At 35.0% G+C, this 17,240-nt stretch overlaps 2 protein-coding genes across 2 annotated transcripts in view; one reads left to right on the top strand and one right to left on the bottom strand.

Annotated features, from left to right (window-relative positions):
• CTNNA3 (catenin alpha 3) overlaps positions 1-17,240 on the top strand; it is a 493,584-nt gene that overhangs the window by 142,500 nt on the left and 333,844 nt on the right. The gene's annotated exons all lie outside the window — the stretch shown is intronic.
• The window catches only part of LRRTM3 (leucine rich repeat transmembrane neuronal 3), a 77,361-nt gene continuing 63,628 nt past the window's right edge, over positions 3,508-17,240 (bottom strand). Inside the window, exon 2 of the mRNA XM_062001588.1 lies at positions 3,508-3,717. Within this exon, the coding sequence (XP_061857572.1) occupies positions 3,508-3,717 (210 nt within the window). The remainder of the gene's footprint in view (positions 3,718-17,240) is intronic.

Raw genomic sequence — 17,240 nt, 5'->3', positions numbered from 1 at the left:
AGACCTTTATTCAGATACTTGTGCTCAATTTCCTAATGAGTGTCTCAGCACTGCAAATAGAACCATGATCCACTGATGGATGATGTGAATTGTTGCTTGCAGATAGATGTATTTTTTAAAGTGTCTAGGGTTTTTATTGATAGAGGTTATACTCTATGTCAATTTGCATTTTGCAAGTATAATGAATTCTTGCAGCTTTTTCCTGATAAAGTGATCTACCAGGGTATGGTGGTGTCAACTGTAAGACTGAGATTGAATCATAGAATCATAGAATGGTAGGGGTTGGAAGGGACCTTTAGAGATCATCTAGTCCAGCCCCCCCTGCCAAAGCAGATCCACCTAGATCAGGTCACACAGGAATGCATCCAGGCGGGTTTTGAAAACCTCCAGAGAAGGAGCGTCCACACCCTCCCTGGGCAGCCTGTGCCAGGGCTCCCTCACTCAGGTTGGTGCTGTTGGCTACCTGGTTTATGGTTGGCTGTCTTTTTTATAGATTGTAGTGCAAAGGGAAATGGTACATGAAAGTGACACTCTGTAAATAAACATCTGAACCTATATGCTCAAGCTACTTTCTTGTTGCTATTATTAGATGATACTTTTTTGTTTTGTCTGTGTAACTAGAGCATTTACTATTTCTGTGCACTGATTCAGTAGATAACTGGTGACAATCTGTTGAAGAGCAGGTGTATGTATGCTAACATAGGCTGTTCGGAGTGAGTCCTTTTTTGGCTTAGCTTAACCTAGGTTTTTTTTTCATGATTTTTTTTTTTTAGGGAAGGTGCTTACCTGCCATCTAGTTTTCCTGAAGACATTCATGTTGTTGAATAGACGATTTCAGGTTGATGTAGTCTGTTAAAAAGATGGTATCAAGTTACATGTATACAAAAGTACATTTTACCTCTCTTGATGTGGAGTAGCCGTGTGTTCCACTGCCCCTTTGCGCCCTGGGAGGTTGTATCTGTCTTTCACGGCAAAGAAGTGGCCCACTGGGATTACAAAGAGCCTGGCACTACAAGTGCCCAGGCAGTTGATTGTGATAGTGTGACAGACCTGTGAGGTATGGAATTGCTGCTACTTCTGTGACCCTGCTGTGTTCTACCACTTATCTGTTGATATACTGGTGTGAAACTGCAAGTATTCCAGGAGAGATCCAAGAAAAACTACATTGAATATTGTATGCTTCATTATCAAGGAAAAGAAACAAAAGGAGAAATGTTTTTGTTTATGTGCATGTATACTCAGTTGTGCTTGTTTAACTAAGTAGGTCAAAAGGATTTTGTATCTCTTGGCATAGGAAAATATTTTATCAAGTTCCTTAGCCTAAGTTCATTAGAATGTCTAACATAGTAAATATTCATGTCATATAGTTCTCCATAAATTTCTTGGAGATGCATAAAGTACATAGAGCCTTTGAACATTTGTGGACTTTGAGCAACTGTATCTGTGCCACGTTCATGCATCATAAATATTTGAGAGCAGTGGGTCAAGATAATCTTTTAGGAGGGTAGTATTTGGTCAACTAACAGCTGAGGCCTATTATGGCCAGAATGCCTAAATAGTAAAACTTAAAAACAACTTTGAAGTGAAGCAGTTAATTTGTTCCTGAAGTAAAAGAGTCACTTGACTACAGAATGACACCTGCATTTTTGTTTCATTTTATAATTAGAAAATGTATTTTCAGACTATGCATAGTAAAATTCCAGCATTGTAGAAGATGACCAGAAATTCATGAACCCATGTAGGAAAGAAATAAGAAACTGAAGTTTGTAGGTTTAAGATAAGTCTTAAAAAGACAAATTATGTTTTGAATAGCAAATAATTTATGCAAAATATGTTACAAAATCTAAGATGCTAAATAAATAACCAATACAATGTATTCTATTTTGACACTTTGTTTCCACTTAAAAGATAGTGAATGCAGATTATTTGTTAACAATATTTTGAAACCATTTTTCATTATATTTGATTTATATTTTTTACAAACAGCTGAACTGTAATTTTAAATTTCAGTCTTCTGCTTTGAAGCTACATGAAAATATGGTGGGATAAACATTCAGAAAAATAGATTTGTGGTTATATAATTTCTCTTTATTATAAAAAAATTGCTTCACTGTATGAAACTTTTTTCTGCTATATTTTGGAAGGCTTATATTTCCTCTTATGTTTCACCGAGCCAGCATGATCATATCATGTGTTTCTGATTTCTGTAATCTTTTATGATTACAACATAAGGGAATTATTATAAAAGTTATTCTCATACAGTATTGAGAAAACTGGAAGATTTAAAACTGAAAAATGGGATAGAGGAATGTTGCAATCCAGATATTAAATGGTAGACAAATAAGCAATGTAGTAATTTTTAAAGACTTAATACTACATTTATTTTTAATTTAAAGGTTTGGATTTTTTTTTCTTAATTTGATATAATGTGAAAGGGCTATTAACCTTTAACATTTGGTCCAAATTACCATATTTTCCAGTAAAGTAGAGATTTCTTACTTTTGGGTAATGTTTTACATTCTAGGGCTAGTATAACTGAAAGAGCTTTTTTTCTGTTGCCATTTCTGTCCATAGTCACCTTTGACAGAGTAGGTTTTGAGCCCAGTTGTCTTCAAGTAGAAATACGAATGCCTGATTTGGCAGACTGTTTTGTCCCAGTGGATTTTGTAAAGACAGCTGCCTATTGAAGTCTCTTATCTATATTATCTCGCAGAACAGTGAGACTTTATAAAACATCACCAGTGTTGACTAACACTTGTATATATAAAATTTGTTGTTAAAATATATGTGTTTCTCAATACAATTTTCTGATTTAGGACTCAGGCTGTATTTCAAGGCAACAGGTAAGTCTGAGTAGAATTGTTATTTTTTTTTTTAAATTTTTATTTATAACAAAACTTGGCTATGTATTTCAAGAATATCTTAGAAGTCTGAATAGTTAAACCCTCATTTTGGTTAATGCATTACTTCTGGAACCAGTAGATAAAATTCTACACATTAAACACAGTAAAAATGGTGCATATTCTGCAAAGGACAGAATTTTAGATTAAAGTTTTCTGGGCACAAAAGCAGTAACAAAATGATCCCTACAAAACAGAGTAACTTAATAACACAAGAAATAACTTTTGTTAATTGGAAACTTTAGAAACTGAAACTTGTAAAGTAAGATGTAATTAAATTATGATACTGTACATACCAGCTGTTCTTGGCAAGTTTACAATATGAAAAATACATTACATCTGTACAGTTTATACAGGTAGGTAGGATGAGTTTTGAAAAAGGTTCATTTTAAGGGTCATAATCTGGAGTCAAAAAAATACTGCACAACTTAACTAATTACAAATTGTAGACTTGAAACAATTAATCTTTCTGATTCATTTTTAATTTGAACAGGGATCCTAGAATCCATAATATTATGTCTTCTCACTTCTGTCCATAATGTTACATAGAATTTGGTTGCAGCCTCTGCTACAGGAAAAAAAAAAAAGACATCAAAAAACCCCCCGTTTAAGCCAACTGTTGACTATGTTCCTTGATTCGTGCTGCTGTTGTTATTGTGCTCAGATCCAGATCAGTTTCTAGGTGTGTTTCCACTGTTTCTTCCTGGTTATTCGAGTCATAGGGCTTGTGAGTAAGCAGTTCATGATGTACTCCACAGTAACTTATTGTGGGCTGATCATAGGCAAGAAATGTAGACACATTCATAGACAACGGTATCTAGGGGAAAAACAGAGTTTAAAATCAGCCAGTTACCAAAAGATGTACTTTGCTCAAATTTGATGTTGAAGAAACATAAAAACATCAGCTAATGCCAAATACAGTCTTGCATGTAAAAAAATCTATACCTTCTCTTCATCCCTCTACCCTGTCCACTCCACCCAAACCCTGGTCTTTACTAGGGTGTTTGAAGCCTAACAGTTATAATCTTTGACCTTGTGACCCATGGCTAGATATATACTTAAATGTGTTTGTGAGGATTAAGATGCGATTGAACTCAAATTATCTTTAGAATGTAATTAGTGTCCACTAAAATCAGTCTATCAGGAGGAGAAGGAGGAGTGACTCAATTGGGAATGTATGAAATATTTCAAATGAAATTGAAATGGCTTTTCAAGTTTAAGAGTGGCTTGTGGATCTTGCTTGAATGTGTGAGTGCGTATGATGCCTCTGGTCTGCTAGGAAATACCCACTGAAGACTTGTTTCTGATTATTTATAGCATAAAGCTGCTAGATTCAAATAGATGCCTCAGTAAATATTGGACTATGGCAAGTGATAGCTTCACCTGCTGTTATGCCATGATATCTCTGAAACCATCTCTACTCTAGGTTTAATTCAAGTACTTTAGGCTGAATAGTTATTATTTTTTTTTACTATTTTCTTTGAGACTTTGAACATACCTCATATTCAAGAAAGCATTTGTCCTCTAAGCCAAGTTTCACTCCATAGTATTAAATTTCTGTACTCTGTGTGTGTGTGAATTCCAGACTTTTTTTATATAGAAAATGTAAGTAGAAGGCTGCATTTGTGATTTGCAAAAATGTATAGCAAATCAAAATTAAACAACAACCAAAACAAACCCTAAACCCAAAGCAAAAAAGCCAAATATCCCACAAAAGCCTTTTCAGTCCCGACAAGAAATTGATCCTGTGTTTGGGGTTTTTGTTTTCATATTTATGTTTTGATCCTCGATGCAGTTGAAAAGTTATGACAGATTAAAATGTTTGCTGTTTGGGTTTTGTGGGTTTTTTTGTGTTTTTTGTTTGTTTTTTATTTGTGTTTTTTTTGTTTGTTTGTTTGGAGTTTTTTTGTTTGGTTTTTTAAATGAAACAGAGAATTTGGTTCTGGCTTTTCTCATAGCAATTACAGAGACATGCAGGAAATAGTTTCTTTTATCCAGACTGCAGAAGTATATTCAATACTAAACAGATGTGAACAGGTTGGAGAGGAGAACACTTCTAGGTACAGATGAATATCTTGGCACTCAGTAAAGCTGGCTAAGGTTCTAGCAAAGGCCTACAGATTTATGAAACTTCTGGTGGCGTGGCTGTGTTCTTATCAAGTTGCTTGACCTTGGCTTGACTTTCATAAGAAATAGAATTTCATTTTTTTTTTCCTGAATTTATTGTATTTAGAATTAGAGGCAATATTTTCAGGTATTTTGTTAAATTTAAGGGACGTGATGTGTTCAAACCTCCTGAGGGGATTTCAAGACTCAGACACAGAATCAAGGAAATGATGGCTTAGAAACTATAGGCCTAAGGGCATAGCCACAGACCTGGAGTGGCTTAAGAATGTAGGCATGGAAAAATATCATAGGGCAAAGGAATATTGTCATTGGGGATAGCAGAACTGAAAAACAGATGATGATGAACAGAATGGATGAAAACAGGTAAACCAGATTGTCCATGAAAGTGGAGAATAAAGTGAGCTTAAGGATGGAAGAAGTAGAAGCGGTGGAGTTGTGATGTGATGTATTATTCTAAAAGTGTACAGACTCTAGAAATGTCATTACAACATGGATGTGGAAATATATCAATACATGGTCAATATATGAGAAGTCATGTTTCATGTAGAAGTTATTGGGATTTTGCTATTGGCTGCAGTTAAAATAAAAGGAAAAAAGAAAAAAAGAACTAGCCTTTGTAATATATACCCAGGGTCATAAAAGCTTTCTTGGTATGGGGCAAAATTAAATGCTTTATTCATGACCACTGTGAAGAATTCTGTTACTTCAAATGGACCCTAAACCAAATCTGATACTTCATCATCCATTAGTTTAATTTGTGATTTATTTGCCATATTATTTAAATTTATTGGAGGTTAAATTTTGAATAATACTATTTTTGAATCCTTATGCATGTAAAACAGAAAAAGCCCTGGAAGGAATAAAACATCTTGGGTTTATTGGATAGAGAACACATTAGAATAAATTATAGTTGATGTATTTAAGAAATCTTATCTAAGTTGGCTCTTTCATGAATCTTAACAACTCTATTTCAGATTTTGAATTACAAGTGAAGGCAGTTTCTGTCTTCATTTGGGAACCTTCTGAATTCCTAGTTTCTCCCCTGTTTCCTATAGCCAAGAACCTCACTACTGAAGATTGCTCTCAGCAAAGCATCTCTGAACCCATTTGATTCATATTCATTAGCCAACATTTCCAGGGTATCTTTAATTCTTCTCTAAATATCCCTGTTTCCCATAAGCTTTCTTATTTGCAAATTACTTATGAAATTGTGCTTTGATTTTACTACCTTTGTTTTCTCAGCCTTTCAACTTCTCACCTACTCCAAATTTCATTATGCTGTCAGGCGTAGTTACCTGTTTTCCTCTTGTCACCCTCTGTTCTCTTTCCTCATAGTTCTTATCTGCATGTTTCCTATCTTGTCCCCTGCTTTCTCCTTCCATTTCTGTAAGTCTTTGTTTCAAACAGTACTTGTGACTTCTTCTGTATCTACCTTTTGGTCTCCAATGATTCCATCCCTCTGCCAACCCACAGGTTCCCTCCTCTAGCCTACCTCAACCTCATTCCACTGGAATCCATGCCCTCTGAGAGCTGTCTTCTGTAGCCAGAACTACTTTGTGTAGTGGAGGCTATAGGCACAGTTTCTCATTTTTTCCTGTATGCCTCTTTTTCATGCAGTTCTCCATAAGTGCCTTTTGGTTGTCTATCCCAGAATGTACCACAGACTTTTCAGAATATTTTACCCTGTTTTCTAAAGCCTAGTTTTCTATCAAGAGGAACTGATTTTCCTCAGATCCTTTTGCACTGCTCTCTGACTCTGTTTCCCTAAGAGGACTGTATTAACTTGGTTGTTTCTTTTTTTTTTCAGTCAGTATAAGATGCACAGAAAATGCTATATGAATGTAGTCCAAAAAAAGTATTGTTCCAGTGTTGCTGAACTATAGCAATTCTGTGAATTTTTTTGAGTTATGATAGAAACTAGTTGCACTGAAAGACGAAAACTAGTTGAATACACACCCCGGGCATAATGTAGTATCCTTGAAGATACTCTGCTCTTTAGCGGTTCCTGTTTTCTTTAGTAAGTGCATGATTAGAATTATAGTCCATCACTAGCTGTGTTCTTATCTGTTCAATGTTTAATGTGACTTTGAAGTAATTTATGATGCAGTATGTTCCCTAGGGGAGGAGGGATGGGTTTAAAAAGTGAAAATCAGTACATCTGAACATTTGTGTTTAGTGTTAGACAAGGAAACAGTAAGCTGACATTTTCTGAGGAATGAGAGTGGGTACAGAGAGCATTCAAGGACTGTTAGGTTCCATGAGAAAACTGTTTGGGTTTTTTTTTTATGTTCTATCATTGTAGATTTGGTGGCTTCATTTTAAAGTGGAAGGAATGGCAAAAAAAATTCAGTCAAATATACTAGTTTTGACAATGACCTCTACCAATTTTTGAAATACTGAAGTGAACAACTGGTAACAGCTGCTACGGTATATAACACTTTTCATTTTTGAGGAGCACAAGATGAGGAAGAGAATGAAACAGAGCTAAAAATGATTTATTTATAATTCTGATTCAGTTCATTGGGGCTCAAACTAAGAAATACCAAGCTGTAGTTTCTTAGCTGCTGGACATTTTGTCTTGCATGTTGTTAATGTTTTCAGAATTTCAACAAGGTGACATTTGCTTAAAATCTTTCCTTTCTGCAAAGAATGTGACATTTGTGGGATGGGAACAACTTGTGATTTGATCAACTTTAACTGCTTGCTTGGCTTTGAAAGCAGTATATGTTACATTTTTAGTTAGACGTTTGTGTTAGCTATTAATGTTAATAAATGAAGAAGTTGTAAATACTGTTCTGCCTGACAAGGTAAATATCTACCTGGCCTTTTAAAAGATTTTTTATTTGTTTATGTGTGGATACTTGTGTTTTAGTTTGGGTTTTTTGATTGAGAGATTTAAAAAAATTATTACTTTAACAGACTGCAGGTTTGGATTGTATTTTTTTTTTAAGTAATAGTGCTTCATGTAGTTCTAATGTAGTAGAATTGAACTAGGGAAAGTATATTATTATAAATAATAATTTAGCTTTTCAATTGATTTTTGAAATATACTTTGTAATATTTAATAATGAAGTGTATATTGCTTAAAGTATTTCTAAAAATGTTATGACAAATAGATTCAGATCTCTTGAGCACTAACCTTTTTGGATTTCTTATTTTTTTTTGTTTATATACAAAACTTGGTCTTTGTTCATAGGCTATGAAGGCATAATTGCTGAAGTATTATTTAAAAAAAGACTACTCTGAACATTATGAGACCAAAAGTAAATCAACACAGATAAATCCTTTATTTTAGATACTGGATAAGCAATGGATTCAGTTCAAACTAAAAAAAGCCGAACATTTACTGCATATGAAAGAAGCTAGCTTTTTTAATCTTAATAAAGTTTGTTGTAGCTTGGAGAACTTAACCATCATACTGTATTTTAGTTAGTATAATTTAGCAATCATTATATAATCTTAAGGTACAAAGAAGAATGAATAAAAACACATAAAAAGACACCTTTGAAAAGAAAGTAATATATTTGTACAGATATTGCAAAGAGATTATGTTTGTAGGCTGCGCATACGTAGCCAGATGTGTATTCATACTATATGCACACACTTGTAAGTCTTGTGGACTTATTAACCTTATGGACTTTACTGACCTAAAAGAGGTCAGTGCATTTTCCTCCTTTCTCCTGTGAAAGTTTTAGAATACTCAAAAGGAAAGTAAGCTTTATTGGTAAATGTAGAAGAGAGCTGAATGAAAAGAACCAATGAGTTTAGTTGGATTTACATTTTATATTTGTTTCCGATCTAGGGGAAATCTGTCTCCTTTGAAAACATCTCACTCTATTTTAACATAAAATTGAAGAAGCAGTATATTAGAGTTAAGAAAAACTTGTGCAAGCCAGGCTTAGTTAAGCATTAGAGTACCTTCTTTAGTTAAATACCCCAGGGCTTGGTCATGCTGAATGTTTTGTAGAAACTGCAGTGAAGACTTTTTGTTTGAGAGCTCTGTGAAGAGGAAAGTCTGTGCACAGTATTCATTATTTAATATTCCTCTTAATGTGCAAAAATTGCTGAAGAGTGGCTGTATCCAATATCTAATAAGTTACAGTACAGACAGCAGTTATTTTTACAGATTTTCATTAAGCTTGATTGTTTTAGTTGATAGTTGATATTTTTTTGCCTATCACAGAGCTGTAAGTAGTTTTTTTGAGGACTCTGTTCCTCAAAGGTTAGATTCGCATATATTAGATAGACTTGTGTAGAGTGTGATTAATATAATCTTATTTTCTTTATCCTTCTCTAATTATTTTAATCTAACAAGCAATTTTATTATCCCCTAAGTGCTCTAACTGGCAATCTCATTAGTTTTTTTCAGGCTTGTTTACAGAGAAACACAATAGAAGCAAAATAAATAACACTGAGTGAACCAGAAGTTGAAGTATTACCTACTCTGAGTATTCAGAACTGTGAATCAGACTGAAGAATCCATGAAGACTACCATAAGAAAAAGAGGGTATTTTTGTGGATATAGTCTTTAGATTTTTGTTTCCTTTTTGGTGTGTAAGCAGTGGGGGAATATTATTTAGCTTTTGTACCTAACTATGAAGACCAGATTCTAACTTTAGTGAAAACTGAAATTCTTAAAATTCTGAAAGTCCAGTAGTAGAGGCTTTAGGAAATACCAGTAAACTTGATAATACAGATTATATAGATGTCTATCTTTTTCTACTTTGCACTTTTTCTCTCTGTTATCTCCCAACTGTTTATCTCTTCTTTCTTAGTTATCTCATTTTATTGTTTTTGCTCTATTTCTGTTTTTAAGAGGAAATACCCTTCTTATTATTAACCAAATTAATAATTTGTGGAACCTCTCCATCTTCGGGTTATATTGGTGTTGGCTGTTATTTGTCTATTATTTCATTCACCTTTGCTTTTTTGTGGTATTCTACTGGATGTCTCTGGCTAGTTTTTAGTAAGATGCCTTAATATTCCTTTCATGAAGTATCAAGTCTCAAACTATGCTTTCTTGAGTTCTTTAGAAAAGGAGATAGGAAAGCCTAGTGGTGCTAAGACAAACTCACAATGAAACCACTAGCTGCAGTTTTAAATTTTTAGTATTAACTTTCAGTCCTTGATATTTAAGCAGTTCTCTTGCTGAATGGACTGTGTGGACTGTGTGGATTTCGTAGTGTCCAAAGTCTGGTCCTGCAGACAGTTGTCACAGCCGTGTTTAATTTTCTTAGCTTATATTGTATCTGTCAGGGTGTTCTTTAGCTGGTGCATAAGGTCTGCGCTTAGATTGTTCTGATGAGTGTGATTGTTACTACAGCTCTCTCAGCTGACCCTCAGTAATAGTGAGACATTCAGTGGTCAGTGTCCTGTTATGATATCAGAAATTGTCTCACGTAGTGAAATCTCGAGTCCCAGAAGCTTTAGGAAGTAAGAAATTGAAAAAAACTAAATAAACCTCCCCACCTCAACCTCACCTTACCCTTCTCTGAGACCATTTTGTACTCTCTATTGTTTTATGAGGCAATGCTGATCAGTAGTTGAGGTTGGCCAAAGTATACCTAGATACATAGGGCAGACATGGATTCATTTCAAAGGCATATAATAAAAATGTCTCTTTGGATGTAGAAAGCTACTTATGGAGAATGAGAATGTTAAGTGTGGTTTTTATTTCATTCTCAAGTGTGTTGCAATAGAAATTCCTCTTTTTAGACTTTAAACAAACAGTTTCCATGAAGCTATGTCGTCTTGTGCACAGTGTTCTCAAATTAATGAAATTTAAAAATCTAACTTACATTCAGAGCTTGAATCTGTAATAATATTTCAATGACTGATCCAGGCATACCGATCAGAGATGGAAAACCTATACTGATACTGCTTTGGTCCGTTTGCTGATTTTTGTGGTTCCAAAGTCCCTTGAAGTACCTGAATGAAATCCAAATGTGTTCCATATGCTGAGTCTTGCATGTAGATCTTTAAATTAGAAGACATAGATAGATTTCCTTGGATTCAATCATTTGTTGAAGTGGAAGTGTTTTTTTTTTTTTTATTGTAGGAGGTGTTTTATTTCTAAAATCTACTTTGCACTGCATGATGCATATATTCTCATTGCAAAACTTAGTACATGCTGCACAGAGTTCAACGTATTCTTCTCCTATCCTTTTTTCTTGTTCCCTTTGCACACAAAGCTAATAAAAGGTTAGTTTTAGTTTCTGTTATTGTTGCTGTGAAGTACACTTTGCTTTGCAGATGAAGCAAGAGCTGAGAGTTCCTGGTTTGGCTACAGGTAAGTTAGTGCTATCAGTGGGCCCTTTGCTACAGTGTTATGCTGAAGCTTGGGCAATGTCAGGACTTCACAGAACTGGAGGGTGGAGGCAGACATGAGAAGGGAGATTAATTTAGGTATATGCAGTCACACAGCAACAGTTAGGTAGTAGGAGTCCTTGTTATGTGAGGTGTGTCTGTGTTGCTCAAAGAATACAAGTGCAGAGTGGAAAGAATCGAACAATCATCTGTCTGAATAAAATAGGCAAAAAAAATCCATTCTCTGTATAGTTACCATTACATTTCTGTTAAATAACGCATATTGCTCTTTTCTAATTGTTTGGACAAGGGCATTTGCGCACATCTTAAAAAGCCCTTTTCAAGGATGCCAAAATGCTAGTGCAGTTTTGGCAGAGAGTCTCCTGTAATGAAGCCCTCTTTCTTTGCCAATGGTAGGAGAATTGACACATTCACAAAGAGAGAAGAGACTTCCTAAAGGGTATTGGTAGAGACAACTCAAAACATAGTAACTGGAAATTTCTGAAAATAGTAGAGATTAAGATACCTTAAAGGAAAAAAAGAGAGAATCAGATTCAGTTCTTGGAATTTGCTAAGATCTTTTTTGAAAATTAGATGATTTTATAACAGAAGGCTAATACCAGATAAAACTTGAAAACTGGGAAGAGTTAAGATAATTTATCTCATGGGTTGGAAGCAAGGGATATATGATTCTTTCAATTCTCAGGGAAAAGTTCTTAGTAAGTTGACCATATTTACCTGACAAATACAAAACTTATTTTTTGATGTGATGGGAATAACGATACAACATTTCTCTTCCTTAACCATGATTTCATCTACATGTATTGTTTAATATTTTTGCTAACAAAATAATTTTATTTTTTTAAACTTTTGTCCCTCTGAGTATGTTTAAGTGACCTTCATATTATACTTTATGACTATATAATTCTAGAGAGAAAAATCTCTGATACATTCCAAAGAAGTACATTTCAATTGATAAGAAATATTAGTGTTTGCACTTGTAAAATTATTTATATCATGTACATCAGTTGTAAAGCTCCTAAGATATTTGCATGGTATTCAGGATGGATGTTTGTGTATCTTTACATAATGAAATAATTCTTCAGTGCAGACTACAAATTTTGCAGGGCAAGAAAGCATTATTTGTGCAATTTAATAGGAATTCCTTTACAATCCAAGCCAAACATTCAAAGCATAAATTGGCAGTTTATTGATAGCCAGGCTGTTAGTCATCCTTTCCACTCTTAAATGCTGCACTAGTTAGTTACTGTGGCAGTTTTTCAGGAAAACTATAACAAGCAGGGGAGCATAGACAATACACTGTGACAGAGTTAGAAGTGTGCAGGCAAGAGACCAAAGCTCAGTAAAGTAGTTTTAAAAATAAAGGAAATTCCTGGAAAAGCTGTTGTAGACCTTTGTGGTTCGTTTAAGATGACCTTAATTGCTGGTTTGCATGGTTCATAGAATTAAGGCTACAATTCAGAGTTTTAGGTATGTAGGTGACTCAACTGCTTACCCCAGTGTGGTAGTTACCAAAAGCCATTAGGAGGATGCTCTTTTATCTCTGTACAGCTGACTTCTTTATAGCCCTCATGGTACAGGGACTTGATTTGGACTAATACAAGAGCCTCTCTCGGTCTGTATCTGGGTTATTATTCCCCTTTATGGCTTTGTTGACAAGTGGACCTTAAAATCCTTCTCTCCTGTTGATACCAGTGATATTGCTTTTAGGTTTGTACAGGTAAAGTGTATTTCCCCTTTACAGAAATACTCAAATAGCGAGGGAAATGAGAACTGTTTAGGATATTTATTTAGAATCAGCCAGTTAAACCCAGTCACTTTGATCTTTTCTATTACGTAGTCACACAAATATGTTTACTTTCTTAATTAGTTGATTGTGGAAAGAGAACATCAATACATACTTAATGCATAGGTATTTTGGTTAGTATGCTTTCTTTAAAACAAAATGGAGTCATGTTGCAGTGATAAGAGAAGCAGCTTTTGTTTTATTTTTGGTATTGCGAGGAGGCAGAAGATGGTTCTCTTCAGAACATGAAACCTGAAAAAGCCCACATATGTAATAGGAGCTTAGTGTCAGTTTAAAAGAGCTCACAGAAGGATGATGAGCAGCACTTACAACAGGTCTGGCCTAAAGAAAAAAAATTGAGCCTGAATATGTTTGAAACAAGTGAAAATAGAACACAAAATGTAATAAATATATCCCATTTATGAGATTCTATGTGGAAGCTTCTACAGAATTTGCAAGAGAAGGTGTGTTTCTGTTAAGGTATCTTATTTGCTGGTAGCACAAGTGAGAAAAATCTGTGGTAAACAGGACAAACCGAGGCATAATAAATGAGCTCAGCTGTGTAGAAGGAAAAATTACATACTGATATACTGTATGTTCATCACTCTGTATGGCCTAGAGTCAGTATTTACTGCTTGCAGTTGATAGCAATAGCAGGGGCAAGACTGATTGTAATAAAGGAAATAACCCTTTGCATTTGAGAAATACGCAGGTGATGCATGAGCCATCCATATTAATGGGTGTATGCATGTTTAAGATAATAAAACAGTGCTGCTTTTCAAAATATTGAGAAATGTGCATCCTAAAGCCTGCATGCTCTACTTACACTAGTTCTAGGCAGCTCCTGATGATAGAATACCAATTTCCAATTAAATGGAAATTAAAAATATTGAGAGATTTTTTTTGGATACACAATGAATTAGAATGAAAAGTAATTTAGGACTTTTGAAGTTTTCCAAGGCACTGAAGCATTTTCAATATTAATGAGATGATTTTGTTCTTTTTTTGTTGTGTGCTGTGTTAATAATTAAGTTGCAACAATACAAATTATCAAAATTTCTTTTTGACAAATCATTTAGTTTAAAAGCCAGTGTATTAAAATAGTAATGAGAACATTTTGGTCTGATCCAAGTGTTCTAGAATTTTTAGTGAAATATTGGATTTTCCTTTTTTTTAAAACAAAACCAAACCAAACCATTTCATTATTTGGAATTATCTGATGGGACAAATCTATCCACAGTTTTTTTGACTATTTCTGTATATTTTTGAGAATGATTCCAAAAATTTGTTCCTTTGCTAAGGCCAGATCACACCATTAGCATGAGGGGGTTAACAAAGTACTGTCACATCTCATCTGAGACGTCAGAATCGGACACAGAAGGTAATCTAGCAACAGTAGATTGAGTTACTAACAGTAGTAATGCAATGCTTAGTAGTTCTTACTAATTAAAGGACTTAATTAAGTTGCCATGAAAGAATATAGATAATCATTATGTCAGTTCTTCTTTATCATCTGTCTGCTTCAGCAAGCAGCTGAAGTCTGGTGTGTGTTATGCACCAGTATGTGGCCTGCATGCCCTTTTCCTTCCTTTCAATTTCCCTAGGCATTTCTACTCTCTTTCGACCAAAATGATAAAAATAAGTGTGAATTTTGACCTATCTCATGTGAAGGGCTCTGATTATACCTACTCTGTATAATATTAGGAGTTTTAAGGCAAAAAGTATTATGAGTAATGTGGCTTTATGTAGTCATAAGTTTCTGTTTTAACGTTTATTTGCCTAAAGAAACAAAAAGGTCAGTTAGTATGTGTCACTTTTTTAGAGCGTTGTTCTCTTGCCTGGAATTGCTGACAATAGATTGGTAACAGCTTACTTGAATTTCACAGCTCAAGTAGTGTTTTGTCATTGAAAGAAGAGTAGGATTTTCCTCCATTAGGAGTTAGTCATCATAGAGTGCTCTTGTGGTTTTACAGTCCTAGGCATTATGAGATCACTTCTGAAAAACTGCTTTTCAATAAGAGGATGCAGGCATGCATTTGGACTGTTCCCTGTGAAAGTGCTGCATATTTAAGGTACGATTTACTGGTCTGATTTGAGCAGTCATGCAGCAGATTCAAGGTCTCATTGACAGAAGGATGTATAAGCTTAAATGGCACTGAAGTGCATGCACCTGGACCATTGACCGCAACTCCAAGTAGTTTTCCTTCTTTTTCTGACCTGTAAGTTCCTGAGGTGCTGCAGTTCGATGTTATTTGTGGACTCAGAACTGTCCTAATTTGACCAACAGGGAATACATCAGATGTGCTAAGTGGTGTTGGGTCTGGAAGCTGGTTTAAGCAGTGCTGAACTCTGCAGGAGTGGAAGATGTTTACTTAAAACAGTGGTTACATGTGATGACAGCACAACGTTTCATCCAAAGAATCTGAATAGACTTCAGGGAGGGCCAGTATAGGTGCTTGATGAGCCTATGAGAGACCAATGTGTGATTCCACAGAGAACTGTCTTGGCTAAATCCATCTTTTTCTGAAAACCTTTGCCTAAAACTTTCACGTGAGAATTTGCATGAGAATGATCAAAAGGTAAATATTTTCTAGTACAACTTTTTCATAATATTTGAATAATTGGATAGAATTTCTTTAGGGTGATTTTACAAGAAAAGGAAAGTATTTTATGTAACTTCATATGCCAGAAATGTTTTCTGCCTTTTAAAGAATGGTTTGCTATTTATCGTTTTGTTCCTTTTGGTAATGTGCTCTGCACATTAAAAATAGATGAACAGAGAACTATTCAGCTGAGCTAACCAAAGACACAGATGGCTAGTACAAAATATCTGCCAGTCTCTCAAATCTGTATTGGAAAATTCTTTATGAAAGACTTTTTACCTTGAAGCTAGTGAAGTTAACTGGAATGCATCGTATGTTTGCATCTAGCAATGGATTTTACATTTTTGTACAGGCAAAATTTCTGTAACCTCATGAATGTTTAACACGTTTTACAAATCACAAAAAGATTCAAAAGTGTCAGTATTGTTCAAGGAAAGGATTTTATTATAGGGAAGTTCATGTAGATTTCAATACCTTTGAGACACTTCATTCCTTTATGCACTGAGTCTGTGGCACCGACTAAATGGGGCAGCTAGAAGACTTTATTAGAAGACTTTGTGCCTTCACAGTGGCTTTGTGTGCCAGCCAATACAGACGGGTCCTCACTTGTAATTTGCCTTCCACAGACCTTTCTGGCTAGCCAGGATCTGAGTTTATCCACACTCTGGATCTGGTATTGATAGGAAATGGCTCTGGAGAAGACGAAGTGTTGCCCAGAAAAGATTACTTTTTCCTAGGACTATTGCTGGACTTGGTGGAAACTCTTAGTTTGGCACTCTGTTGAAGAGAAAGGTGATGAAATATTTGAGTCATCGTGATTTTTGAAGGATATAGCCAAATTATTGTTTGTCTAAGACAAATGCACATGTATAAATTACTGTAGTATGTGAAAGCTGGCTTGAGAAGAAAGTTACTTTCAAGCAAGCTGGTATGTAGATTGATTTGTCTAGCAATGATTGCCCAAGAAAATGTTCTTTGCTGTCAGCAAAAAGTAATCCTTGTTAGTTTTCCTACCAGTTAAAATAGTACCTTGAATTTTCTCAATCAATGTTTTCACCATACCCTAAGGCATCAAAGACATGTCATATCTGAAGACAGTATCCTTGGCAGTACAGTGAAATACATTGATTAGACTTCCAGGTATCTGAAAATGCTAAGTAAAGGTAATCTACTCAAGGAAGTAAATCTCAGCCTACAGTCAAATGAAAATGCTCCTAAAGGAGTTTTTTGCACTACGTACTGGTACAGAGCTACTAACTCAAATCTCAGAAACAATATGTTAACGTTAGGTCTATGTCTGTGATTTCTAGTTGATAACAGACTAAACATGAGCCAGCAATGTGCCCTCGTGGCCAAGAAGGCCAATGGCATGCTGGGATGCATCAAAAAGAGCGTGGGCAGCAGTTAGAGGGAGGTTCTTCTCCCCCTTTACTCTGCCCTGGTGAGGCCTCATCTGGAGTCCTGTGTCCAGCTGCGGGCTCCTCAGCTCAAGAGGGA

The sequence above is a fragment of the Colius striatus genome, chromosome 8 (assembly GCF_028858725.1).
Source record: "Colius striatus isolate bColStr4 chromosome 8, bColStr4.1.hap1, whole genome shotgun sequence".
In the NCBI taxonomy this organism is placed as follows: Eukaryota; Metazoa; Chordata; class Aves; order Coliiformes; family Coliidae; genus Colius; species Colius striatus.
Note: the sequence above shows the minus strand (reverse complement) of the source record. Positions and strands in the feature narration are given on the sequence as shown.